Source organism: Parus major, chromosome 2 (assembly GCF_001522545.3).
Source record: "Parus major isolate Abel chromosome 2, Parus_major1.1, whole genome shotgun sequence".
In the NCBI taxonomy this organism is placed as follows: Eukaryota; Metazoa; Chordata; class Aves; order Passeriformes; family Paridae; genus Parus; species Parus major.
Genome location: NC_031769.1, coordinates 38,434,308 through 38,461,853, shown reverse-complemented (window position 1 = coordinate 38,461,853; position 27,546 = coordinate 38,434,308). Strand labels below are relative to the sequence as shown.

Here is a 27,546-nt window from a genome sequence, read left to right as displayed (position 1 = left end):
TTGGCTTTGACATATGGAGAATGATTGGAGACAAAGCCCATTTCAAACACAAACTCTCATTTCTAATGGACAAAGCCAATAACAAGTACACAGTTGTGTAAGGGGCTTACAAAACCAAAACACATTGAAACCTGCATATTTTGTGGCTGATTCTGAGAAACCAACCATGTCAGCTGTTGGATAACAATCACCAGAAGAAAACATCTCAAATTAAGCGAGATAGTATCTCTCTGCAGACACACATCAAAATTAACAGGGAGCAGAGAGAAACAATCATGGAAGACATTTCATAAGCACCTGGCACGCTATCATTTTTCCCCAGGCACAGAGCAAGCACATACATTACAGAATCCGAGCCCGCCCAGGGTTTCCTATTGAGAAATAACATTCAGCTATGGCAAACCCGCCCTGGCCAACACGCCAGGAACCTCAGTTCAACCACAGGGGAACACACCACACATCCAGAAGACATCGTCCTGTCTCCTGCTTTCACGTACACTGGCCTTTCCAGCCACTCATGGTACTTTTTTTTTACTTTTTTTAAATTTTTTTCAGGAAGGTAGATTTGAATTCTGCCTTCTTAGCTTTGTATTATTCATTACATAATTGCTATGTTTTATTAGAAATATGATCTATTATAACCTTGAATACGGTAACTTAAATGACATTGAAAATTAGATTATCCTGATTATTAGAGAAGTGAGAAAGGTACTAAACATTTGTAAGGCTGATAATCAATCAGTGTATCCATGTGAGTGCAATAAAAATCAATCAGGAGCTAGTGCGTTTAAATCTAATTTTTTAAGCATGACATTTTCTTCTGAGTTTCTTTTTTTAAATGTCACCCTCTTCTACAACAGTGATTGATTCTATCCCCAGGGATAGTTAACTCCAACTGTTTTATTCATTGCACTGAGCTCTTGTATCCATGGTCTTTTCTAAATATCAGATTAATGACAACAATAATATTTTTATCAAAATGTGAAATTCAGAAATAGGCATTTGAAACAGCAAGAAGCATGGCACTACATTTAAACTGCTTCAAATACCAGGGACCTTTTAACTAGCAAGCAGTGTACTTTATTTAACACAGAAAATGGTGGAATTCTGTGTCCCTCCCGTTTTCTTTTTACTCCCATAAAAGAGAAGGTCAAGGATTTGCTTGTTTAAAACATAATTCATTTAGAAATGTTTCAGGAGTGAACAATGAATCACTGGCTATAGGGAGTCTGTGAGTAATTACCTATGCCTTCAAAATAACCTTATTAGGCTATTGTAAGTATAGGGGAGACCTTTGATACCTATAGCCTAAGGGCCTCTATTTTTCCATTCATGCACAGGGGATTTATATGGTTATATCCTGACGAAAGCAACACATCTCCCATTTATGTGTGAGGATAACTGTGGGGTTAATATATCAAGAGCTAAGTTATAAGAACAGGTTTCATTATATGAATGAATGATACAAATGGATGCTCCACAGCTTTATTTAACTGGCCTGAAACTTCACCTGTGGTTTCAAGGATTCTCATCTGTCTGAACAATTTTATTTTTGACATGAAATTTGTCACCTGCTATTGTCACATCCCTGAAATATTAGTAAGTGGAATGAGCAAAAAAAGAGGAGTTTCTAGTCCTTTGAAAAAAACCAATACTATCTGAAATCAGATGCAGGACCAAAACTGAAAAGCCAGTGCAAAACAACAGACTGAGAAAAATACCCCTTGAAATTAGCTGAAAGGTATGCCTTTGGCATTCTTCTATCTATTTATTTTAAATTATTATTTATATTAGTTCACTGTCTTTTTAAAAAAAATACTGGGTTCTTTTTTTGTTTTTTAATTTTGAGAGATCCAGAAGCAAAATCAGCAGCTATCATACTTGGGAGGTCTCAAAAACACTGCTGAAGGAAAACAAATGGTTCCACAGGCACATTTGTCTTGAACGTTGCAGAAGGACAGGACAAAAAAAATCCAAACCAACCAAACAACCCCCAAAAAACAAACATCTCCCCCCATAAAAAAAAAAACAAACCAACCCAAACCCACCAAAATCCCATAAGCTGTTTCCAAGTGTAGGAATATACCAACAAATGCCTACTTTTATATTTACTATAGTATTCTGGGAGAGATTCAAGTTCTGTAGTACATGCCAAATAGAATGCCAACTGCCCAAACAATAAAAATCAGGACTCCAGAAATATAAATGGAATACCCCCAACACTCCCCAAACAGGTTGTAAGAACAAATGAGAAATGAAGAAGTTGTTAAAACAGAAAGACTGTAAGCAAGTGGGAAAAAAAAAAAAAAAACCAGAAGAAAATGTGTTTTGCAGCACGTGGGTGTGGGCAGGTAGAGGATGAGAGGATGAGGAGCAGCTGAATCAGAGGCAGGACAGACAGGGAAAAGCACCTATACCAGGGGTTGAACTGAAAGACTCCTTGGTCTCCCCTATCATCTCCCTGCATGCTATAATCAAAGTAGGTGGAGAGATGGGATTATACATGAAATGATAAACTGTTTAAATAGCATTTACCCTGTGATTTCCATTTTCAAAGTGCTTTAATATCATCAACTAATTGCCAGTGTGAAATAGGATAATCCACATGCTCTAAGCAGCTGATGCTTAAAGAGCTATTGAAGATTGTTAGCATTAACAATTGCAGGCAGAATAAATCACTAATATTTTCCATCAAGACCCACCAACACATCTGCAATGGAAATAGCCTAGCCATACTCACTGACTCAGACAAAATTTACTCACTGGTATGTTCCCATCTGTATTTCACATAGGCATCACCTCAAGTTACTTAATACAGACAGAAATTCCCATATGTGAGATGGAGTATCTCCACATGCAGGTCTTGCAATGTCCCTGTGCATCTTGTGCAGCTGTTAAATTAAACTACACGTGTCATTCCCTCCTCACTCGGGTCGTGCCCCATCTCTCTCGGTATTCTGCATGAAATCAGTCACTTCCTTACTCTCCATATAAAACCTATGATTTTTATTAAGATCTACCATGCCATTTGCAACAGGTTTGCAAGTAATTGCATCACCCAGTGGGTATTGCCAGTCTTTCCCTTCCTTGCACAGTGCAGAAATGGGAAAGAGCCTTGGAAACCAACCACTGCACCCAGGGAGATTTCCTAAATTAATAGGGCTTCTTCAGGTGACCCACTGAGAAGTGCCAGCCTGTGGCATAACCCCCATGAAACTAAAAGCAAAGTGTTGTGTTTACTATCTACTGTTTTGGCTGCCAAGATCCCAGTGGATTTGCTAGTAACTTCTGTGGCAGTCTAGATAAAATTCTGTATGCAGCTGGTTAAACCAAAACACTCTGGGGAAATGGAGGACAGCTTTTCTGGAATTGCAGTGTCTTAACGTATTAGCTAAAAATACACAAGATCACAAACACAAAGTGATTATTCTTTCTCTTCCTTACAGCTGAAGTGACCAAATGTATATGCAGGAGTCAAAAAGCTCTTCTAAATACTCAGCCTGAAAATGAATTTCTATTAGGCTATAGTGCATTTCTTTTACATAGGCTGGGTGAAGAAAAAAATCCCTAAATTTCAAACTCTGAACTTTCAGTCAGAAATCACTGAGAGGCCATTAAATATGTCTCATCTGATTTCAGCTGTTGAGGTGCCCTTTCAAGCTACCTTCTCAAAGCAACTGCCCTTTTGAGCTACAATCTTGAAGCCTGGTACACTAACTCTTTATGGATAACCGATTATGAGCAAAAATATCCTGAATCTGACCTTTCTCTCCAGGGTCATCAAAAGGTAAATCAGTCTACTTATATCCAGATATTACAATAATTTCTCTTAGGAGACAGTCATGATCATACGATGCCTCACAACTGGGAGATGCTGGGGTTATCCAAAGTCCTCACTTCAATTTGCTGGGCATTACCCAGGACCACTGATGGCCAAGGAAGTGCATGGCTGCAAGCTAAGACCAGACACTGCACACTATCCCTGACCACTGCTTGCCTGTAGCACTTCACACTTCAACCTGCAGCAGCTATTTTATTTCTTATCCTAACATAGACTGAGGAAAAGAACGTGACTTGCTTTTTACTTAACTAGCAAGCTACCTACCTAATGACAAATTGCAACCTCTTTCCTGATGATACCATTAACAGACTCCTTCCACAAAATAACTTTCCATAATAAGCACATTTATTCAATGTAATGAATGAGTCCAAGCTAGAGGACAAATTCTGATTGTGCATGATAAAACTGACTTTAAGGGACAGCAGATGGAAAGTCTGCCAAAAAAAGGTGAGCTGGAAGACTCCTTTGCTTGCACGTGGACACTCAGGGCAATGGCTCCCCAGAAGGAAGAGCAGAAGTTCAGGAGCAATACCAAGACAGCGTGTCACTGCATTTTTCCCCCTTATTATGGGTGGTTTCATGCAGTGAACACAGTCTGGCTTTCCCCAAACAGGGTTCACTCCTACATTATTTACCAGAATTAAAAATAACAGACTGAAGTTATCCCCACTGCCGTTTTTGTCTTGCAGTGGTGCTACTCCACGGATCGCAGCAGAGTCCTATTAGTGTAAAACTACAGTAGCGTAGTGGGAGATCAGGTCTAATATCTGTATCTGCAGATGGATAACACCGCATTCATACCTAAGTTTCATTTCTTTGTTTTGCCCCCAAGGCTGAATTTCACATTTGTACCTCCTGGTGGCTTGTGCAATTGTGTAAAGGTGCATCTAGCGAGAGAGCTGCCAACTGACAACACGTCTGGAGAGGCTTTGCGTGCGCGGGTGCTTCATCAGGCACAGGGAACACATCGCCTCCCGCAACCGTAAATTGAGCTCATGAAGGCGCAGGAACAGTTGTTCCCAGAATGTTTTAAGGAAAGGAGGTGCAGTCTTGAATCACAGCACTTGCCTGTGTTACAGCCTCGGCAGCTTGCAGCCCTGGCCTCCCACTAGGCCAGGGACAATAAAAGCATAGCTATAGCTCAGAATCTATTTACCTATTCCTCCAAAGCAAATGTGGAAAACATGCCATTATGAATTTACACACATTCCTTCCTAAATGCAAAAGCTTGTTCCTACTCCTGCTACTAAAACAAAATAAAACAGAATTGCAATTGGGAGGTTATTTCCATCTCTCAAGGTGCCCCGATCAGCACCCAAAGTGCAAAGTGGAGAGCAGGGCTACACAGTGTGCACCCCACAACCACGCTCAGCCTCCCTGCCCAGACTTACCCTCCTGGCTAGCTGAAGCAGCAGGAGAAGGGAAGAACAGTATCATTTAGCCAGGTGGACTAGAAGCACTGCTAGATCAGCCAGAAAAAATTGCCTGTTTAAGGCTCACACTGATGCACAGTCCAACACAGCTGGTGGGCACACATCTGCACTGGCCAGGGGGCTTGGACAGCAGGTGGGTTTGATTTTTTTAAAGAACAGTGTGTGTTGTTAAAGCTGTTTTGCCATAATACTACAAAAAAAGAAGCTTCATCAAAAGCGAAAATAACATGCCCAAACAATACTGTTGCATCTCATTGCATTTGAGTGTGTTGTTTACATCCTTTCCCTTCCCAAAAGCTGAGCAGTTGGAATAAACAATCTGCAGATTTGTTGCTGGGGTGGGGCATTTTTTTTGGAGATTACATAGTCCTGTTTTCACCAACTGTAAACTAAGGAGAAAGCAGGGAGTGAGGTCAAGGGACTTCTTTTTCTTTCCATCTCAGGATTTCAGGAAAGCCATGCTGAGCCAGCCAGCAGGCTCCGGGAAAGCCCTGCTCAAGCTGGCTGCTGCCACAGGTAAACAAGTTTATTCACTTTCAGCTTTAGCGTCTCACTGCCCACCCCAGAGCACTACCCCCTCCAGCTGAGGCACTTAAAAGGCCTTTGCCTCCCAGGCTTTTCTTCGGATCTCTTTCTGCCCATGCATGGCATAACTCGGCTCTGGGCTCCAGCCAGGCTAAACAGGCAGCAGCTGAAGCCCCAGCTCACTTCTCGGATCTCTGTGCCTGGGACAGCAGCAGGCTTTAAAGCAACTCTTCAAAGCAAAAGGTGCCTGGGAGACAAAGGCTCTCGGTTTTGCCTGTAATAAATACTGCTCCATCCATAATTCACATGCAGAAATATTGCTTCTCATCTATTAATGCAGCCTCTCTGGACATCTGTACTCCTGCTTTATGTAGAGGCAAAAGCATCACGGCATTATGGGGTCGAATTCCCTTAACACACCTGCAGCAACCTCAGCTGTTTCAGCAGTCACGTTATGACATGAATCACTCCACAAGCCTGCACCTAATTATCAGACTGTCTATTTTGATATATTTTATCTTTTATGTACAATGCCAAATAAGTTCTTTAAAAATACATTCCAAATATTCTTTCATTAGGAATAAAAAAAAAAAAAAAAAAAAAAAAAGCTTTTCTGTCTGGGACCAAAGTTCTGAAATAGCAGGAGTAAGTGGACCAGATTATTTTAAAAAGAAGGCATGCTAGTAACTACAGGACTGGCTTAAAGAGCTTAATTCTGTCAGTCAGGGTCAAGCAGAATCAAATCCTGATTTCTCCGTAAGATTTTTTTAAATATCCCCAGTAAAGCCAGCACATAACCTTTTTACATTAAGTGCTTTCACAGTACACCAGACCAGCCTCATGTAGTGATCACACAAGAAGCAAAGCAGACAGACACTTGTTTCCAGGAAATAGAAAGATACTAAGAAAAGCAGCTTTTCATTTTTTATTTGAAATCAAAGTGATTACTGAGGGCTCTGCAACTTCCAGGACAAGATTTAGTGCACACAAGGGAGTTCATTTTGAGAAGGCAAACAGGCAGCAGGTCAACACAGAGTTAACTCAATAAAAAAATAATTTCTACTTGGATAAACTGACCTAGTTTTCCCAGACTTCTCCATGAAAACAAAGGATGCAACTTGGACATGAAATGACGTCTGAAAGGAAAGCCAAGGGCTGGGCAAGGAGATTGAATTTAACACACAGCTGGTCCTTAACTAAATGAGGGTGGTGGTCCCCAGATGGCACTAGAAGTGACTACCCAGCAAAGATCATCGAGCATTACAGGTGGCTGCCAACCCCATGTTTTCTCATTGATGCCGATGACAAATCTTTCATGTCCGCCACCAGTGTGGGATTGGGTCCTGAACTCATTGAACACAGGTTGGGTTGCCTGCTTCCAGCTAGGATGGTCTTCTCCAAGACTGTGGCAAGTGCAAGATGAAAGATGCACTAATAGAAGGGTTTCTGTGAGGTCCTCGGGATATCGTTCTAGGGCTACAACCCCCATGGGAAGCATCGGCTAAAACCTCAAGATTTCCAAAAGCAGAGGTTTATTCAGTTCCTGAAAGAGCTGATGAACCTCCACCTGCCCAGCCAGCTGCAGAACTGCCCAGGCTGCATGGTAGACACAGCACAGCCAAGCCCCCCAGGGCCTGGGATGTACAACATGGAGGACAGGAACAGACAAAGCTCCTTCCTGGCCCCCCTTGTAACTCATCCTGAGATTCTGCAAATCTGAACACAACAGACAGCTCTTCATTTTGGGATTCAACCCAATGTTATTTTCAGCAAAGCTTTGTTGTGCTGGAACACCTCCAACCAGCTCAAGTTAAACAATTTGCCCAGAGAAAATGTTCAATGAAGGGGAAACATAAAAGTATGCACAGAAAGAGGCCTGAGTCCCCCTCTTTTCTAATCCATCACACAGCATTAGGGATTAAATACTCATTAAAAATATATATAATAAACTGTTAAGACAGGGTATCTAGTGATTCCTCTTAATTGCCTCATTTTTCCCACACCCTGGTTTCTAGGGAATATCTTTAAATATTGTCTTCCTCCATTAGTGCAAGGCCCCTTTACCAGAGGGTTACCTCCCTGCCTCACTTCCCCAGCCAAGAAAGACCCCAAACCTAATGGGTTCATACTGCATACCCCATGAGTGGCAGCTGAAATGTCCACGCAGTTTATATGTGTGTTCACACCTTACAATGCTTAAATTCTAGTTGAAAGTATCTTCTTAATAAACATGTGAAATAGCTGTAGCTGACTTACAAAACAGCAGGAAAAGTTGCCAAGAAATGGCTTTGACTCTCTTTTGAGGACAAACAGGATTTGAGCCTTCTTCAGAATTAAAGGAATAAAATATTTATGCTTATTCTCCTTTGGCTCTGTTTACTTTTCCCTGTGTTATGAGAGAGGCTTGAACATAATAGAGCTTATTTTTCTTAGTAACAACTGTCCTCTTATTTATTGTCTTTTTTATTATTATCATTCCTTTTCCATTTAAAATTATTTTCTGGATATTCTGATTTAATAGCAGTGTTCACCTGAAGAGGCATCCAAAGAAGGGGCAGGGAGGAAAGTATGCATGGATCTTATCTTCCAAATTACTGAAAGGGCAAATTAAACATCTTTCATGTAAAAAAAGCACTGTCAAAAAGCTCTTATGAACTAACAGTCACTTGTTCCAAGGATCTGGATCATGTGGGTTTGATCCTGGAGCTACTCAATGGGATAACCAGATGGTGCAGCACAGTACAATGTGGACTACAAGACCAAACACACACTGAGCTCTGGACTTCATCGGTCTTCACAAGACTCCTAATTGGAAACACGAGAGCTCCCTGTCCAAAAGAGGCAGACTGGTACTGCCAGAGAGTAACTCAAGCTCCCCTAAACCTAATGCTACATCTTCTGGCAACAACAACTCTCCTGGTATCAGAAGAAAAAGCTCCTTGGTGAAATTTCAGATGTGACCCCTTTTTGCGTGTCTTTTCCTAGTTGTGTCTCCACTGGAATCAAAACATGTCACGTCACAGGTCACCTAGAAGAAGTGCTATGGCAAGAAAAACATGAGAAAGATAGTCCTTGCATGACTCACAGCTATGGTGCAGAGAAGCTGAACATGTGAGGTGCAGCAGTTCAGCACATAAGGATATTCACTTACTGCTGATCTGTGCTCCTCTCCTGATGTTTCCAGCTTACAAAATGGCTAAGACCTGTGCAATAGCACTAATCAGCCTTCTTGAGATATAGGAAAAACTCTCATGTAGTAGTCAAAACCTTAATTTTTAGAACTGTAAAAAGTAGATCTCAATCTTTGCCACTGGAACATTCTCTAGAAGTACACAATATATAAAATTACTCCGTAAGAGTATATGTAACTTGTGTATTCTTTGAAATGTAAAAATCCCCATAAACTTCATCACTTCCTGGCAATTTCCATTTTTTTCTGCCTCTCTTACATTGTATCACTATTTCCATGATGCAAACTTTAATAGGTAGTTGGGGGTTAAAAACAAGGAGAGATGGGAGGAAGCAAAGGATTTGCAGCAGCACCCATTGCACCAGGGCTGAGAGACAGCAGAAAACCTGTTAATGATGGAAACAGGAGGAGACAGAGCAGGTGAAAACAGTGTCCCTGGATTGACCAGTACATCAAGGAATGGTGTCCTCTCCTGCTCTTTCAACCACTCAGAGATGTCTTCATCACATGTAAAGTGCATAGAGCCCAGCTCTTTACCGGGGACCTGGCACCCCTCAGCCATCTGACAAATTGTGTGTGTGTGTTCACTGCTGCAGGAGTGAGGTGGTCTACAGCATTTCTGAAACACTTCCCTTTATCACCTAGTATCATTCAATTTAGTATCTTTGCCATGTTTTAAACCATCCTCACTGCTAAGTTTTCATATTTTAAGGCTTTTTTCCCCCCAAGCTCTCAAGTTTTATGGTACAGAGTTTCCCAGGTTCGAATACATCACGTTCTGCCTCCAAGAAAATACTGAAGGTAGAGCATCAACCTCCTTAATGTAGGGGAATAAAAAAGCTGAAATGCAGAATGCATAACACTATCTGCCAGTAATCCCTCTTTCCCCAAGTTTAAAGACAGCAAATGTTTAAAAATACAATGCATTGAAAATGATACAAATGTAATACGCTTTGTTAGTCTGTTATTTTCAATGGTTTGTAAAGTCCTCCCTCAGAGGATTGGACTTAAATCATTCATTAACTTGAAGCTGATTGCTTTGTCCTGCAAAGGGGGAAGAACATGGGTTTCTCAGATGTAGCCCAATTTCCTAACAGAAACAAAAACAACCTGATGAAATTCAGTTACCAAAACAATCTATCATACCCTAAACAGAAGTGTAAATAAATTAAATTACAAAATGAGCTCCTTCACCAAAGTCTAACTTTATTGAGTGTTTTAAAATTAATACTTCACTTGCTTCAAAGTTTGAAAAAAATAAAGAAAGAAAAGTAGGTCAGCATGTTTCCCCAGCATGTCTTTCTGACTCCATTAAAACTGTCTGTCAGATGACTAACCATGCCTGTAATCCAACTAAAAGCATGTTTGCTTTCTGTTGCACTTTTTGCCAGGGGAAAGGAAGAATTCCACTTAGCTTTAACTCTGAAATTCAGGTAAATGTCTCCAAAGTCAGACAATTTCCTCACATTTACTTACCAAATCTGTTTATATCAACAACAAGCAACTGGTTATGGATGCATGGCACTGAAAAATGATCCCACAGCTCATTAAATGCCGATCAGCCACAGGCACTGCCTGTAGGGCTTTAAGATACAACTTGTAGAAGTCAGGTTTCAGAGCTGTTGTCTGATTGACAGACTTTTCATGAGACCTAGATTTAAACATTTAAGAGCTTTCAGAACAGGCAAGCATGCGAACAAGTACTGGAGTAAAATAAGATAAGGCAAAACCATTTCTGTTCATTTTGGGCTAGAGGACATTAAAAATTCTAACGCCTTATGATCTTTCTTTTTCCTTTTATAGAATTGGCAGCTGAGTGTTATTTAGGTTTGGATAGAAAGGGTGTTATTTCTACTCCTTGTACACCATCTACTTTAAAAAATCCTTTACACTTTCCACATGAGCGCTGAAGAACTGGAAATTAACTGTTCTGATGTATTTTAAAAGGAGCATGTGATACAAAGTCAAACTAAAAACAAATCAAGGCTATTTTTAGAGCACAGTCCTAGGGCCAGCATCCCAGCAGGAGGAGCTGCAACGTGTCAGCCGGCTTATCGCAGGCACGGCAATGGAAAACTCCCTCTGCTCTAACAATTCATCCAGCGGATGAAAGCAAGCCGTGAGAGCCTGACAGCAGCAGAGGGAAATCCATGGCCTCATCTACTTATGGAGAGATCTTCCTAAAGCGTCTTGGAGCGCTTACTGTTTTCCGAATGCCTGCTTTCCATCTTCCGCACCATCAGCACAGGAGCTGCTCTCCACAGAGAGGCCAGCGAGAGCTTTGCTTCTTTGCCTTTTGCAGAGGTACCTACCCCATGCAAGAACATCTCCAGCAAAGTGATCACCAGGAAAACAAAAGTTTGCAGATACAAACCAACAGGAAGACAAACACATTCTCACATTTATTTCTTCTGTGGGGAAGGACCAAATAAGCCTCTCCTTTGATAGAGAGTCCTTCAGGAACATTCGGGTTGCTGCAGTTCAGACTTCCCAGAACTCTTGGGAACAATTTACTGCATTTCTCATGAACCTTGGCTACTGTAGATAACATTTTCAGGTTGGCCTGACAACCAAATAAGCCATGTTTAGCTTCAAGGCCCAGAACACTGGCAATTTGCTCGTTCCCAGACTGATATTTATCTCATTGACATTTCTCCATCCTTTGGATTCAACATCCCAAAATAAAAAAAATTACAAAAAGAAAAAAGAAAAAAAGAGAAAGAAAAAAGAGCATTCAAAGGGAGAAAAAAGATACCAGAGACACTACAAGGGCCAGTATAGAAAGCACAAGCTACATGGCACAATGGCAATTAGAAAGAGAGATGCAAAGACGCCCCGCGTCCCCAAACAACAAAATGATCCGAATGAGGAATACGAAGCAGTGAACTGAGTGCATAAAGGAAGAATGGAAGCTCTGAAACAAAGCTTTTGAGGTCATGGGATTGGGGTCTCAGCAGTTATGTCCGCATGACGAAGCAAATGTGGCCTCAGCATCATTCTTAGGAGCGCAAGGGCTGGGTACGGACTGGCTACCTCCAGATTTCCCATCTGCTCTTACAGCAGCATTACCCAGCACAGGACAAGGCAGAAAGGATAACCCAGGTTTTTCCGTGCCATGAAAGCAGCTGGGATACTAAACTGAAGAAGAGGCAACACAGATGCATACAGCCAGTGTCTTTACATGTGCAATTTGGAATAATGCTATAAACCAAAGTGGGGCATGGGAAATAACAGAAAAAGGCCAGGAAAAGAACAAGATCTATGTTGAGAAGCGATTTTTTAAGAAATACCTGCCCAAAATGCCTTTTATTGGGAAACTGATGAAGAAGAAAGCATCTGATGATTCCTAAAACACCCCAAAGGTGTAAAATTAAAAATATGAAAACTTAGACATGTGTCAATGCCAACTGTTCTCAAAGAAGAGCCCAATCTCCAGAGAAGGATCTCCACAGAAGGTGGCACATGGCAGGGCTGCCACAGAAACCTGAGCCACAAGCACTGATAGACATACCATGGGCTTCTTTAAAATAAGGATGGGTTCAGCAAGGTCTGAGCGCTTTGCTAGAGCACTGAACAGTAGCGAGCACTTCTCTGGACTGTGCTGCACGTCTAAGCAGAAATTAGACTGTGTGTTCATTACACTTTTCCCTGGCTCTAGTTATCTTAAGTTTCACCTGTCATGAAAGAAAAGTTGTACTTATACAAGGACTGTATGCCACTCTTCCACAGGACAAGACTGGATAATATCTTCCACAGGATAAGACTGAGAGCCATTCAGAAATTCCTTTCCTAAAGCACATCTCTTTTAGAGCATGGCTGGGTACTGCAGTACAAATGATTAGTGTAATAACTTTAGAAGTGTCACAAATTTAATAAAACACCTTGTTAAGCAAAAACGTAAGAAAGGCACACATTTACAGTCATTGAGGACTAGGATTGATGGATGCAGACAAAGGCTGCAGAGAGCACACGAGCCCTGGTAACTTCTGCCAGGATCTGTGTTGTCATAGAGACAGCAGAGAGCGTTGAAAAGTTCACCACGGTAGCTATACCTTAGTGAATAAGTCTTAATGTAACTTCCAGCTGAGGACATGTAATCAATCTCTGTATGAGCTTATTGAAGGAATTCCCTTTATATTTACCCAGTCCTCAAGAGCCCAAAATGAGGGAAAATATTTTAAAATATGTATTTTATTACTTTTGAAGACAAGCCAAAAGCTTCTTTTGGATTGGGAGAGTAGGGATGGTACTCGCAGGAAGGTAACTGTTTCATTTGAAAAAGGAATTATGTAAAACATGAAAAACTTGATATTAATTTTAAAAACCCCAAAACACTAGCACCAACCAAAAGAAAAAGCATGGAAATAGTAATTCTAGAGCAGCCTTGCAAGGTTGGCCACATGCAGCAGTTTTTCCCCCTTTCCCCAGACACTTTTCCTGAAAAGGTGGTTGCAGCCCTGGCATCTCACTGCTGCTCTTCTCCTGTTGGCTTCAATCACCTCATCCCCTTTTACACTGCAAAACTCAGGACTTTCCCTCTTCTCTCCTCCCTCTCCATGCCTCTCTCCTGGCATCTCCCTCTCCAGTGGCATCTGACCCTTGGTTTACCTTCCTCGGGGCAGCAGCACCCTGTGACCTTTCTCGGGTCCCTGCTTCAGGCTCTGTCCCACCACTTGGGAGGTATGGGACACTGCAGCCCACAACAAGCAGCACAGAAACAGTGCCAGGGGTTGTTTATTGGCCCAAGTCTTCAATTCTTAGCTTACACAATTATGGGGTTTCTATGCAAGGAAGGGGGAAAAAAAAAAATTGCAGCACTAGAGTGCTGCAGTTTAAAGTTACAGCTATTTGCATAATGCCTGAAAGGCAAGGAACAGAAGAAAAAGAGAACATTAAGACTCTATTCTTACTTCTCCCTAGCATTTTAGGATATAAAGATCAGACTAATTACCAGACAGTGTTGAGTTGAGCAGGGTTCACTAATCACACTCTGCTTGAGGAATTAGGAGAGAATTTACTTAGCCACATCATGAAAGGTGCCAATAAATTGTTCAGCTGGAGAGTTAACATAATAAAAAAAATCATTTTTTATGTTATTTTCTTTAGCAGTTTATTAATTGCTGCCTGAAATACTTTTCTGAAACACAACGAGCTGCAAATGAATTCATGGGCTATTAATCTGCTGTACATGGCACTGGAGGGAAAGCTCATTAGGTGAGTTGATGCAATTACTGCTATTACATAACCATCTTCACAGAACATAGAGTAAATTATGGATAATAACATTCAATCTAAGTTGCTCCTTTAAACATTAAAGCTGGCAAGTGTAAGCTGTGCAAAATCAGGGGTAAAGGCTAAAACACAGAAGAGGCAGACCCCAAAAGAAGAAAGGAAAAACAGATCTGCTTCTTTGAAGAGAAAAAAAAGATGTGAAAAGCAAGAGATGTTTGTTTAACCATGGGAAACAATGTACAACAAGTAGAACCCAGTTCTCCACAAGAGAATTTTAATTGTATGTAGATAATTTTCAGCCACCCAGCATAACAAAGTGTGCATTATCCCTGGCAGAGTACAGGCTGACACTACAGCACTGTGGTTTTTGTTGCAGGAAGAGCCTTCCCCATTAGCTTCACTCTCATCTTAAAAAAATCTCCCCATCAGTGATATTGAGAGTTTGGCACTACCTTTTAAAAGTTCCCAATTTGTCAGCCTGAAAAAAAAAAGAAAAAAGTCAAGCTTTCCTATCTGATCAGCAACTGAAAAAAATCTCCAAAACAATCCATCCTTAAAAAACAAAATGAAAGATATGTGATCTCTATGGTTTGGGCATAGCTTCCCCACTATCTATATTCTCCAATTCTTAATTTAATTGGTATTTTCACAGTTTACATCTTTCTGCTTTCAAAGCACTTGCAATACAAGGTCACCCAGCCCCTGTGAAAAGACATAATTTTCACCTTGCAAGATAGGAAAGACAGAATAGTCAGACAGGAATTAGTCCCAGAACAGAATTCGGGGGTTTGTGATTTCCACTCTGATATTTAGCTCCTTCCTCTCGAGAAAGCAAGTTAACAGGCAAGGCAACTACTCTGGAATTTTTGAAAAAGCCCCCAGCCACTGTGTGGTATTTAGGCATCCAGTTAAAAATCTAGCCTGTAGCAAAGCAGAAACAATTCCTAAATCCAGTGCTTCCTGCTGGCTAAAAAGAATAAAATAATCCCAGTTCAGTTCTGACTAACATCTAAATAAAGATTGCATACATCCTAATTAATTCACTTTAAAATGACATCAGTGAAATCTGCATGAACTTCTCAAATGCAACTATGCAGGCTAGCCCTCTACTTAGCCACTCACTGAAGATGGAATCATGCTTCATTAAGGAGTCTGAAAAAAATTAAAGAGAAATAAAAAATACAAACATGACAGATCCTCAAGCTGATGTTTCCTGCTTGCCAATTTCTACCAGAACAAAAATAAGCAAATCCATTCATTTCATTGTTTGGTAGCAGAATGTAATCATATGTTCCAAGAAGCATGAACATTTAAATATTATAAGACTCAAGTCTGTGACGAAGAGTAACAGACATTTCTGGGCAAGTTAAAAAAAAAAAAACAACAAATACAGAGCACAGAAACCAGATTCTCTCTTCTTCATGATAATTTCCCTGCATTCCCTCCCTCCCTCCAGAGAGGTTAATTGTAAGCAGATTTGCAAATCTGAACATTGCTTCAGTGCACTGAAGTAATCTGGAACAATTCTGTGCCTTTATAAACATAATTTCACTCTATTAGAGCTCACTGCAGACAAGGTTTATGCCAGTATAAAGATGGCTTCTCTGCATCACACCCTGGTAGGTGGGGTGGGTTGTGTCTGAGGGGACCCCAAAGATCATCAAGTACAGTGGCAGTCCCTACAGCCTGCACAGTTTATGAAAAAGGATGGAAGTTGAAGAGCTGCTGGGCTAAGCTGGGCAGTTGTGGCAGAAGGGAGCTCCATTTTCTTCCCCCTTAGGTTCTCCCTATGAGCAGGCTTCACCTTACAAAGTGACTGTTACAGCATCCTGCTTGAAAGAGTCCGTTCTTGTCCAAGAGTTTTGCCCAGCTTCCTGTGTGCTCCCTTAATGGCAGCAGGCAGTGCTGTATGTGTGACCCTGGAGCTCCTGAGCACCGAGGGCCCGCGTCCAGGCAACAGCGAGCTGCTTGCTGGCACCTGGGGTCACGCCGAGGATGGCGCTTCAACAGCGGCGTAGAGATCACGTAATAGAAGGGCAAAGGTTAGCTTCCTAAGGCTCTCCATCACATAATGAGCCACTGTCAGCCTTAGTAGCCTTCTCACTTCAGCAGCAGCAAAAAAAGAACCTTGTGTGATCACCGTCTGTCTCTACGTGGTAATTAAAAAAAACAGACTGGAAGGCTATGAAGGACAGAAGTTGTTTGGAGTTGGGTCCAGAGCTCCAGCTGCACCTACACTCCCCCATGAGCTGAGGTGGGACAGCCAGATAACCATCCCCAAACCTGAGGCGGTGCTGGTGGAGGGACTGGCTCCAGGCCCTGAACCGGGAGCTGCAGCTCAGGTTTCGGGGACAAAGCTCTGGAGTTTCTGAAGGAAGGATATCTGATTAAAGACAGCAGGGTTTTATTTCAAGCTGTGTTTTGTCCTGTTGTAGGATGATAAGGCAGTCATCACTACTTTGTTTCCCCTCACACTTTGCCCTGCCTATCTGGAGCACAAACTTTTTGCAACAGGGACTACACAATGAAAAACGTCCCTAATGAAAGAAAGCCTCACTAGTGGGATCCAGTTCCAGCAGGTCTTACAGATATTATCACAAGGCAAACAGCTCCACTCCTGCCCTGGAGGTAGTGTAGTTATTGACCTCTCTTGATCAGATCTGGGGAGTAAAATGGAGTCGAAGATAGCTTTTTTTTTCCTCTACACTAACAAAACAACCTATAAAGAAATGCAAATTGGTGCATTCCTTCATCATCTCACTTCATTCTCTGAAACAAGATAAAAGCATAAAAGAAATGCTCAGTATCTCTTCTCTTTCAAACACTGTACCCCCATTCTTAAACCCTTACTTATCACACTGGCTATGCACCCAGTTCCCATCTCTCCTCTGATGTTTGTGAGGAACACCCATTAAGCTCAAAGGGAGCTGCATATGCAGGTACTTTTGCATGCCCTTTAAAGACAGAATAAATAAACATAGGACTGTAGCTTTTAAGCACAGATTACTCTGTATACTGAAACCCAGCATCTACTCCTCCTTAGCGCCTGGAAACAGACCTTGGGGTTCCTATTTGCAGGTGCCATCATGATTACTTTCCCCATTTGGGACTGGTTTGAGCATTGTAGGCTTGTTTCCCTGTGAGATTTCTCTGATACTTTTTTTCTGTCCTTTGTTCATGGCTTTCACATTACAAGATAACAGAACTGTAAGAAGACAAAGAAATAAAATGTGAATAATGCACTAGGGGAAAAAGAGAAACCTCTATCTGGTAAGAAAAAGCTGAATGACAGATGTGCCTTTGTTTACATAAACTTCTAAAGAAATGGAGTTGAAACCTAGAGATCTGTATGAAAGAAGGTCAGATAAGAAAATAGTTCCTCAAATCTCTTAAGGGATGAAAAGCTCCTGTTTATGAAGGGATAACACAGAATCACTTCAGACTTAGTTCTTAAACCCAGAAGACAAGACACACTGCATTCAAACTGATGACATTTAAAATAATTTCTCTGTTCCCTTGCAAATGCCTTCTACAGAAATGCAGCCAGAGGACATCCCTCACTCTTCTCCAGGATCCTCTGTTCCCCCTCCAACCTGTTATCCCCCTTTCGGTGCCTGTAGAATTTTGAGATAAAGGCAACTGCCAAAGGGCAATTTCACTAGGTTCACCCCAGGAAACGTGCAGAGCAAAACCTTAACTCCTGCTGGCAAAGCTCCAGCTACCCTATGGGAGAAAACAATCCATCACCTAAAAGGCAGTAAATCTTTTATGGTTTATCCAAAATAACTTTGGTTAACATGTTAGAAATACTGCTGATACTTCCAAAACCTACTCCGATGTGACGTTACAGCATTTAATAAGATTACTACTTCGCGTCAGCAATAAAGTCCTTAGGAACTCAAGACCAACAAGCCCTCAGGTGAGAAAAGTGCTTTTTCTTCTCTGCATCATACTGTTTTTATCAAAGAAATAAAAGGCATCATGTACACAGGTACACATGCAGTGAAATAGCTATCAATAAAATCCCCTTATTCAATTTTATATCTTGGCATTTAGCCTACCTTCTCCTTTACTCCCATCATGGTTTCCATCCAACAGATCTATACCTAAGTATTGATAAGTGCACTTAAGGCACACAAGAAATCTAGAAAACCCAACATGAACAGTAAAATAATGGAAATCTTAAGACCTCCTCCCCTCAGCAGTTTGAAACTTTCCAATAACCACAACTTCACATTTCCATGAAAAGGAGCTGGAAACACAGCACAGTGGTCGTAAGGATGTATCTGGTTCTTTCTCCACTTCTCTACACCTTTTCTGTGAGAGGAAAGTGAAGGGTGGGAAAGAGAAATGGGATAGAGTGAGGAGGGACAAATGTAACTTTAAGACCTCTAGTTCTTGACCAAGTACAGAGAAGGTAACTACTGGGATTTTCCACACAATTCAGGGATGTAAAATGCTGAAGATGAGAACCTGTTTAAATCACAGTTCAGACATAAATGCCTCATCATTTTCAATTTTTCTTTTCCTGTGAAAAAATTTCTCTCTCCAAGAAAGTCTTGTGGGTGAATAAAAGTTAAGAACTGGTGTTGGGCAATTTTCCCTCCTCTCTTATGCACACACTGCAAATTTCTGTAGTGGTTATTACTGGAATTGACCTACTGACACCAGGAACATCGCTGATAGAGGTAAAAACTCTCAACAATCTAACAGATCAATACATCAGAGACTTTTTTGCTACTGCAATCAATCCAATCAAAAATGAGAAAGTTTCAGAAGCATTACCCCATGGAATCTGAGAAAAGCTTTATTAGCTATATTTTCAGTCTTGATGGGGACATCAATAAACTGAAAAAGAGAATATCACATATTTCTACATAAATATTTCAAAATGCTAATTTAAAGGGCAGAACAGAGATTTCTAGAAAAGAAGGGAGAGGAAAATCCTTTGGGGTTTTGGTGTGCTTTGCATAGTCAGGTTTACTGGCTTTGCAGGTTTAGAGAAGAGCATTTGCCAGCTTGTTTCACCTTTCAGAGAGGGTCCAGGCAGTAAAAACACAGCTTTTAGGCTGCAGAGTTAAGGACTCAGAAGTCTGTAAATACAGATCTGAAGTTGTGCACCAAATTCATACTCCTTTCCCTCCATATGAACACAGATACTGGCTTCAATCACATCATTGCATCATATTTTTTTTCCCTTAAGACTGCCACATATATGTAGGATATGACAAACAATAAATTGTTTCTAAGACAACTTACATTCTTTGGACATTCCCACTTCAAAGCACTTCTGTAGTCTGCAGTACTGGCAGCGATTTCTGGTAACTTTATTGATAACACAGTTTTTATCTCTGTGACATGTGTAAACCATGTTCTTCTGGATACTCCTGCGGAAAAAGCCCTGGAATCAAGAAAAAAAGAAATCAAGTAAGCTTCTGAGCTTTCCATAAACTTGAGAGACAGGCATAAATGTTGCTTTAAAATAACAAAATAAATTCAAAGTTATGGCTGGTAAGTAAGCCTCAGTCTTACTATAATTTAGTACTGTTTGTTGCAACATAAGACTCATCTCTTAAATAAAAACTAATTATCTAATGCAACCTAAGGCCAAAATAAACAAAACTAGAACTAGTAAGAGCATTCAGGAAATGAAGCCCTAGATTTTACAAAAAAGCTCAACTAAAAATGGTTTGAGCTTATGAATGTAACTAATGAGTTGGGTAAACAACAGCCTTCCTAACAGATCCACTTGGAAGTCATACACTCATCCAATAACAAGCAGACTCTCTCAGCCTGAAGGTCCCATCTATTTTCGTTACTGCAGAGATTCTCTAGTTCGAAGGCTGCACCTCAAAAGAGAAATAATTTGAAACCCAGGTCTCTTAACTGCTGAAAACTCCTACAGCAATTAATGAGGCTTCTGCAGGTGGAAGAGTTCCAGTATCAGGTTATTGAGTTGTGAACTTGTAAAAGTTGCCAATTACAGCACTTTTTTTTCTTACTCAGATACAGCTGTGAAAATAATCAAGTAATTACAATGATCTTGAACAGAAATTAAGAAAGCTAGAGGTCTGGTTTGTACTTAAGGAACACCATTTAACTGAACTCCTCCTTCAACAAGTAAAAAAGAGAAAAATAGCCATAAATGGTAAGGTTAGGTGGCACAGAAAAAAAGGCAAAACCCAAGTTCATTTCTTTATCTGCACTAAACCCCAAGCTTTAGATAATATCATGTAATAATGAAGAAAAAAAAGAGGATTACTTTAAGCATTTTAGAGCTCAACCCAGAGATATTCAGTGAAAGTATTTCTGCAACAGACATTTGGAAATTTGACAGCACTATTTAACCTTCTCACTCAGATTTTGAAAATCGTTTCAGCAAGCACCAGGGTCAAATTTCAGTCAACATCACAGCATTATGGAAGAATAGTTAGCAATTTAATATTTGTTGGAGGGCTTGAGAGGTTAAAACTCTTCAACCAGCCGCATGTTTACACCCTACAGGGAAGCTGTAAACCTGATGCCACAGACGATAGCTCTGTGCCCACAATGCATTTGTCTAAAGATGCAATCATGGTAAGCTATGAAATTGGCTCTCCTTGAAGCGCTCACTGAGGTACGTGAGCAGTTCAAAAGACAGAGCTCCCATCGTTCAGAGCTGACTGAGAGACTTTCTGGCTGTATGATCAGGGAGTGGTAGGGCAGGCAGTAAGGGCTGGTCATAAATTCCTAGCACAACCAATGTGCTATAGATGCTAATGTTATGAAAATACCTCAGATTCACTCAGAACTGAAAAATGCCTCCTTAATCACGTAACCCCTGGCAAGAGTTTTCTGCAACTCTTGCACAGGCAAGCCTCATCCTGAGGTTAGCTCCTCTGCTTTAGGAGATATATAAATACTGTCATCAAACAGGTAAATAAAAACTCTGCACATCTTTTTCTTAAGCTACTGGACACAGAAGAATAATTTAAAGCTATTTGTTTGGATAATTAAAACTTTCAAGTTATCAATAAATGCTGCTATTTTATATTCTACACTTCTGATCATTAACACTGCTTGAATTGTTGCAATGGCAAGTATGGCAAGTGTACATACACTTGTTTACTTGCCAAAAAAGAAAATTTATGGCAATATTCACTCCTTTCTTGCTTTGATATTCCCCTGTGATGCCTGGCTCTGGGGTAATTGCTTATGTGGCTAACAACAGTGAGGCACCTATGGTGTCTATTTTGTTTTAATTCAACAGGCAGAAAATGTGAGCTGTGCTGTTTCAAGGGTCTCTCTACAGCTTATTTGCTCACCACTTTCTAGTTGGAAGCATGCAGGACAAACCAAAACTGGTAACTTTTATGGCAGCCACACCAGCCTAATCCAGTGCTGCTGCAGGTGATTTAACACCCACAGCCACCAATGGCATTACTCTCCTACCACAAGCCTGATAGGGCAAGAAACAAAATGGCCCAAATGAACAAGGCACCCAATACTGGGAAAAGAAGAAACAGTCTTCTCCAAATACATCTGTACTTTACCAAAATATAACCAGTAGCTAATGGCACCTACTGATCGGTTGTTCTGATATATAGCTGCAGGGTGTGCATCCTTATAAGCCAGGTTTTAATTATTTAATTAAAAATTAAACAGTAGAATAATAATAAACAATAAAATGTAATTATTTAATTATATTTAATTGTATTTAATTACCAGGAAGGAAAGCAGAGGAGGCTGCCTCAGTCCTTACCAGTCAAAGCTGACCACACAGCGCAACTGAAAAATGTGATCCATCTGCAGACAGCAAGTATAAAGCATTCATGAACTCATTACTAATAAAAAAGGCTTAAGAAGAACAAATTTGGAAAAAGCAGATCTCCAGGTCAAAATGAAGACAGTTTCCTCATCAGCTTAACCTCCCCAGGCAATGTCCTCCACAGAGTGAAAGATATAGAGGATACTAATTGTGGAAGCTTTGACTGCTGTTTAACAAATTGCTTTCTAACACCTGTATTTGATTTTCTTCCTTGATTTACTCATGGAACATAAATAAAAATGAACTTGTTTACACAAAATGTTCAGATGAAAAAAGGTGTAATGAAGTCCTGGTCAAAGCTAAGGACATGGTTCTCTACAATGTATTAGTACTCACTCACAAGTATTCCCCAAATTAGCATTGGGATACCATTCCTTGTAAGATTTGTCACAAACTCATTTTAAAATTTCAGCAATACATCATCAAAAAGATTAGATATTTAAATATTCCTCTGTACAGGCACTAAGATTATAATTATCTTTGCATACAAATCCCAAACCAAGCCATCCTAGGGGGAGGGACAGGAGTTCAGGCACTGGTGGGTGAGGAGCATCATTTGCTGGGCAGTGGTGGCTGGGTTTCCCCACCTGCCTCCAGAAGCCTGGTGCTGCGCAGCCACAAGTTATGTGTGGCACTGCAAGCAGGGTCATGCTCAGAGATATTTCCTGAATCTAGGCTGAAAAAAACCCCAAGTGTCCCATGTTTCCCTCTGCAGGGGGTTTGGACCCTGACTGCAGCTCTGCAGTCAAAGAAAACTGTGCGGGATATGGAGATGGCAGAGCAGATGCTTGCTGCCCAGTTAAACAGAAAAGCACATTTAAACCCTTTCAAGGCTGGACTCCAAATAGCATAGGTATAAGAACAGTGGCCTTTTCACTAAAAGTACTGAAGTTAGAAGCAAGCCTAAGTTTTCCTCCAAGTGTTTTCTGCCAAATGACTCCCATCTGATCCTCATAACCCGAATAGTTTCTTCAAAAACCAAGAAAATCCAAATGTGACCTGATGTTAAGCAGTTGTCAGAAACTTCAGAGACTGAAAACCACCACTGCTTATAAACTAATCAACTTCTAGTGCCTATTGGCTCTTGGAAAACAATATACTACCTCCTATAGTACAGTCACATTGAAATGAATCTGTTTGGCTGAATATTTACATGAGCCATTTTTTATGCAAATAGTTTAGTACCTCATCCAAATTAACACCTTGTGATGGGAGATGAGACACTCCAGTGTCAAAAACAATCACAAATGATTCTTTCTTTGTAATTTAAAAAGCCTTATGAATATAAAAGAAAATCCCATTCTGTGAGACATAAAGCATTACTGTCATACATAATTGTTTTTGATAGCACCTACAAAGTACTTGAATTTAAAGTAGCGGAAGCTACTGAAGGCCTATCAGGAACAGTGATTTACTCCGATATTCCTTTTATCCATAACTTTTGAAAGGAACATGGATCTTATGTATTTATTTTAGAGAAGACAAAGCTTTGTGGAAATCACACTTTTGAATTAATTCTGTTTTTCTGAACTGCTTTTATCAGCATCCTTTACACAGAACATTTCGGACAAACATTTCAATTTTTAATCTCATCTTTTCTGTGTATCATGCCACGCTCCTCCCAGGCCCACCAATCTTGTTATCTTAATGGATGACAGATAGAGTATCACTCTGACCATGCCACATTAGGCATCCTCATTTACCGAGTGCAAGGAAAAAATGCTGAGTATAAATTATTCAGAAATCTATTGTATCAGCGTGTGTTCCCTGAGCATCCACCAGTGGCAGAGCAGACAGATTATTTTTCACTTTTAATTGTGTTGATATCTTATCTGCCACACTGAAAGCAGAGAGTGATATGTGAAACCGTATGTATCAAACAGCAAACAAACCTGGCTTCCTAGGTCTATTGCATAGAAGTAAATAATCTATTTAGTCAATCCAACCTCAACACAATGCCAAAGAAACCACCTCATCCCGTTCAGCCCTTGCTTTTGCAGCAGTTGCCTGTGAATGAGACAAACTTTGAGAGCTCAGTACAGAACAGAGTGCCCACATAGAATATTAACTATTCCAGTAATATTTTGAATGCCATTATGCCACTGGTTATGTGAATACAAAGGACCTCATTAAGGACGAGCCCTCAAGATAAGGTTAAGTGTTTAAACTTATGAAGTCTTACCGATTTGTTAGTGTGAACTGGTACCCTTACATTTTTGATAGGGAATCTATACAACTCCCTCTCCTCCGCTGTCCAGTTGATTTTGGCAAGGCAAATGATTTAGAGCTCAACTTATGCACATGCATGAAGAGATGGATCATTTGATCACAACGTCTTAAAAATATTTTGCCAGCACAGAGGATGCCAAGTCTTATTTGCAGGCACAGGGGGCTTGCTAGCCAAAAACTTGCACTGCAAGCCAGGGACAGGGTAATCAGCAGCAAAGGGCTATTGCAAGCTCAATCTGTTTGAACAGCCTGCTCGGTTCATCTGGTTCAGCTTTGATTACCCCCAAACACAGGCAGCCAGCTATGACTCCTGCAGATTTAGAGGCTATTCTTCTGTAAATTTGCAAAATAAGCTTCTGAGTGAAGCATATTGCTACTTTATCGTAAAAGAAACAAAGGAGTAGGAAGGACTTTTCCATGGTACAGTTTGTCAGTCATTTATAAACTCTGACTGAGCTCTGAGAGGAATGATAAATACCAGAAACAACTGAAAAGAAAATCCAGCCTACCACACACCTGAAACCTCTGCCTTTAGCTTTATTCTGAAACTGGGGCTGGGCAGATACGTATATTTTTTACAAAAGAAATGTTTGTGATGCATGGCCTCTTTTCAATCACTCTATTTTAATCATTTAAGTTACCCTCTATCCTTGCTAACCCTGTGAAATGTATTTAGAGAAGATAAAGCTCCCATTCCTGCTCTCTCTGGAGCATTTTAGGTATCAGACATTTAAGGTAACTCTCGGTGATGGGATCTGCACAAACCTGCTTTGTTCTTTGACCAGAGAATTGCCCAGGAACCTGCATGAATTAAATGTAGTTTGGAGTATTTTTAATAACTAGTGGCAGCAGTCAGGGAACAAAAAACCCTGCCTCACCAAATCCTGGTAGGCTCAACAGGCAAGCTAGGGCAAAGACATGCAATTTTTAGTTGTTAACCAGGAAAATTTACTCTGTGAGGCCTTGGTAACATGCAAGCCTGCAACTGGAGTTGCGTAGAAAGACTTACAAAAGACGTACAACCCAGCTTGTGCTGTTCGGTGATACCATAGAGACAAAACACATTGCAAAGTGGCTGCAGCCAGAGCAGGAGACCCCACAAGTAAGCAAAGCTACCAAAGTAGCTATCTAAAAGGAAGCTCAAATGAGCTTATTTCCAGTTGCACAGCACTTTTCCAGGATGCCTGCACTGTCTATCACACTTTGGAAGTCACAGCTTGCAGAATAAACAATTTAATCATCTGACATTATGACTGGAAACCACCGCTGGCACAAAATGGATGCAGCTACAACAATAAGTAAAGGAAGGCTTGTTGCCAGAAAGCAGGGAAATTGTGATGATGATGTACATCAGGGCAGGACAGGAAGATCTTTGCAAAAACAAATGTCAATGGCTGATAGAAAGCACCTAGAAATGCCAGCCAGCCAGTGGTGGTGGAGTTCAGCACCAGCCAGCTGTGGGAAGGGCTCTGGCTTTGTCTGTCATTGCTGGTATTTCCAGCTTGCCATGCACACTTCTGCTTGTCTAGCCATTTATTCTGCAGATGAAGAGCAGGCCTAAGATTCTATGGTCAAAGAAACCTAAATTTGCTCTTGAAACCAGTGTGGCAGTGATTTTCTTTCTTTTTTATTGGCAGAACTCAAAACACAGTGAAAATAAGCAGCTGTCATCCCACATCTTGCATATGGGAATCTAGAACTGTGGATTTAAGAGCAACCCACTATGGGGAAAAAAGGTCTATTATCTTTTCATTGTTGTTACACAAATGGAAAAGTTTGAAATATCTCAGGGTTTTGTCATTTCTTGAAAAGAGAAAAGGGCCCAAAGGACATGGATGAGCAGATGAGGAACATTTTACTCCTCTCTAAGCTACCACAGTGGGGATACTCATCTGCAACTACAAAAAATTCACAGCAAAGACAGAGCAGGCCATGTTTGATAAATCCTAATAGTTTCTAAGGTGAAAAAGGTCTTATGGGCTTCACAGGGGAAAAAGAAAAAATAAATCTGATAACAGAGCTTGAAAAATTTGTTCATGGGGCTAGTAATGCCAATTAGCCTAAATTAATCCCTGGTGAGGCTGGAAAAAACCACCATTTTTTATTGTGCCTCTTGCCAAAACATCTTTTGATTCCACAAACCCTGGTTTAATGTAAAAAACACTCTACAAACCATCAAAACATTGACTACTTTTTTTGTGTTTCTGGGGAGTTTGAAACACTTCTGCTGGCCAGCTGGCAGAGAGGCAGCTACCAACAGAATAGGGGAGATGTGTTCCATCAGCTGCAAATCTGCAACGACCAGATTCTTCCAGCAAGGGTACCAAGGCATCCCTAGGACTGTGCACGTATTTCTCCACAATTTCGATTTTCACTGAACTCCTGACCTTTTTAGCAAACATGTCAAAGTCTCCAGACAGAACAGTCATCACCTTGAAACAATATGTGAGGGGAAAGAACGGCTGAGATTTTCTGCTTCTCCACTTCAGTGATTTAAATGGAGAGGAAGGCACTGGTATGCGCCTCCATCTGCTTTTTTCAAATTAAGAAAAAAGAGGAGATGGAATGTATATAATTAAAAAGTTACAGTTAACTTCCTTTCAGTCATGTCTGTAGGATGATTTTTGGCCTGCTATGAAACTCCAGATGGGAAGAGTAATGAATATAATTTAATACAAATAACAGGAGATCAAAGAAGCACTTTTCTGAGTTATTTCACACAGTTTAATGGAGAACTCAAGAATGAATTATTGCATTTTGCTGTTGTTTTATATTTTTGTTTATGCATATCAATTCCCTTTAACCTAATTTGTGAAGGATCAAACCTACAACCCAATAAAACCATAAAATGTCACCAGGATGGTTGTACAACTGGCTAGCACTTATCCAAAAGGCTGTATGTTGCTAACTGCTCATCGTTTTTTTTTCCTCTCTTCCCCTCCAGTGCCTCAGGATTTATACCACCAATTAAGACAATAATGAGTGCCCCAGGTTGACCTCCCAGGAGCAAGAATTAATTAAGCGCAGTATTTCTTCGTAAAGAATGACACTTTTCCAAACCATTTATGTAGCTGCCCTCCTGCATGGAGGCACAGTATCACAGCAGACTTTTCAAATTGTTATCCCTCAATTGTATGACTGATTTTGGTTTATGCTCATAATTCATGTCTTTATTTTTATCCACTGGGTTTTTAGACAGCTGGAGCGGGGGGACCATTTTCTGTGGACAATGTCACAATTTTACTGGGATGCACATAGGGTTCTTTTTTGCAGAGACATAATGGAAAGA

General features: G+C 40.6%; 1 protein-coding gene across 7 annotated transcripts in view; it reads right to left on the bottom strand.

Moving 5' to 3' along the window:
* Nucleotides 1-27,546, bottom strand: part of RARB (retinoic acid receptor beta) — a 319,504-nt gene that overhangs the window by 25,138 nt on the left and 266,820 nt on the right. For 6 of the 7 annotated variants that reach the window (XM_015618168.3, XM_033511907.1, XM_033511908.1 and 3 more), the window contains one exon: nt 19,481-19,622. In XM_015618168.3, the coding sequence (XP_015473654.1) occupies nt 19,481-19,622 (142 nt within the window). Of the gene's footprint in view, nt 1-19,480; nt 19,623-21,925; nt 21,950-27,546 lie in introns of those variants that run through there. The other variant, XM_015618173.2, reaches the window with a different exon arrangement.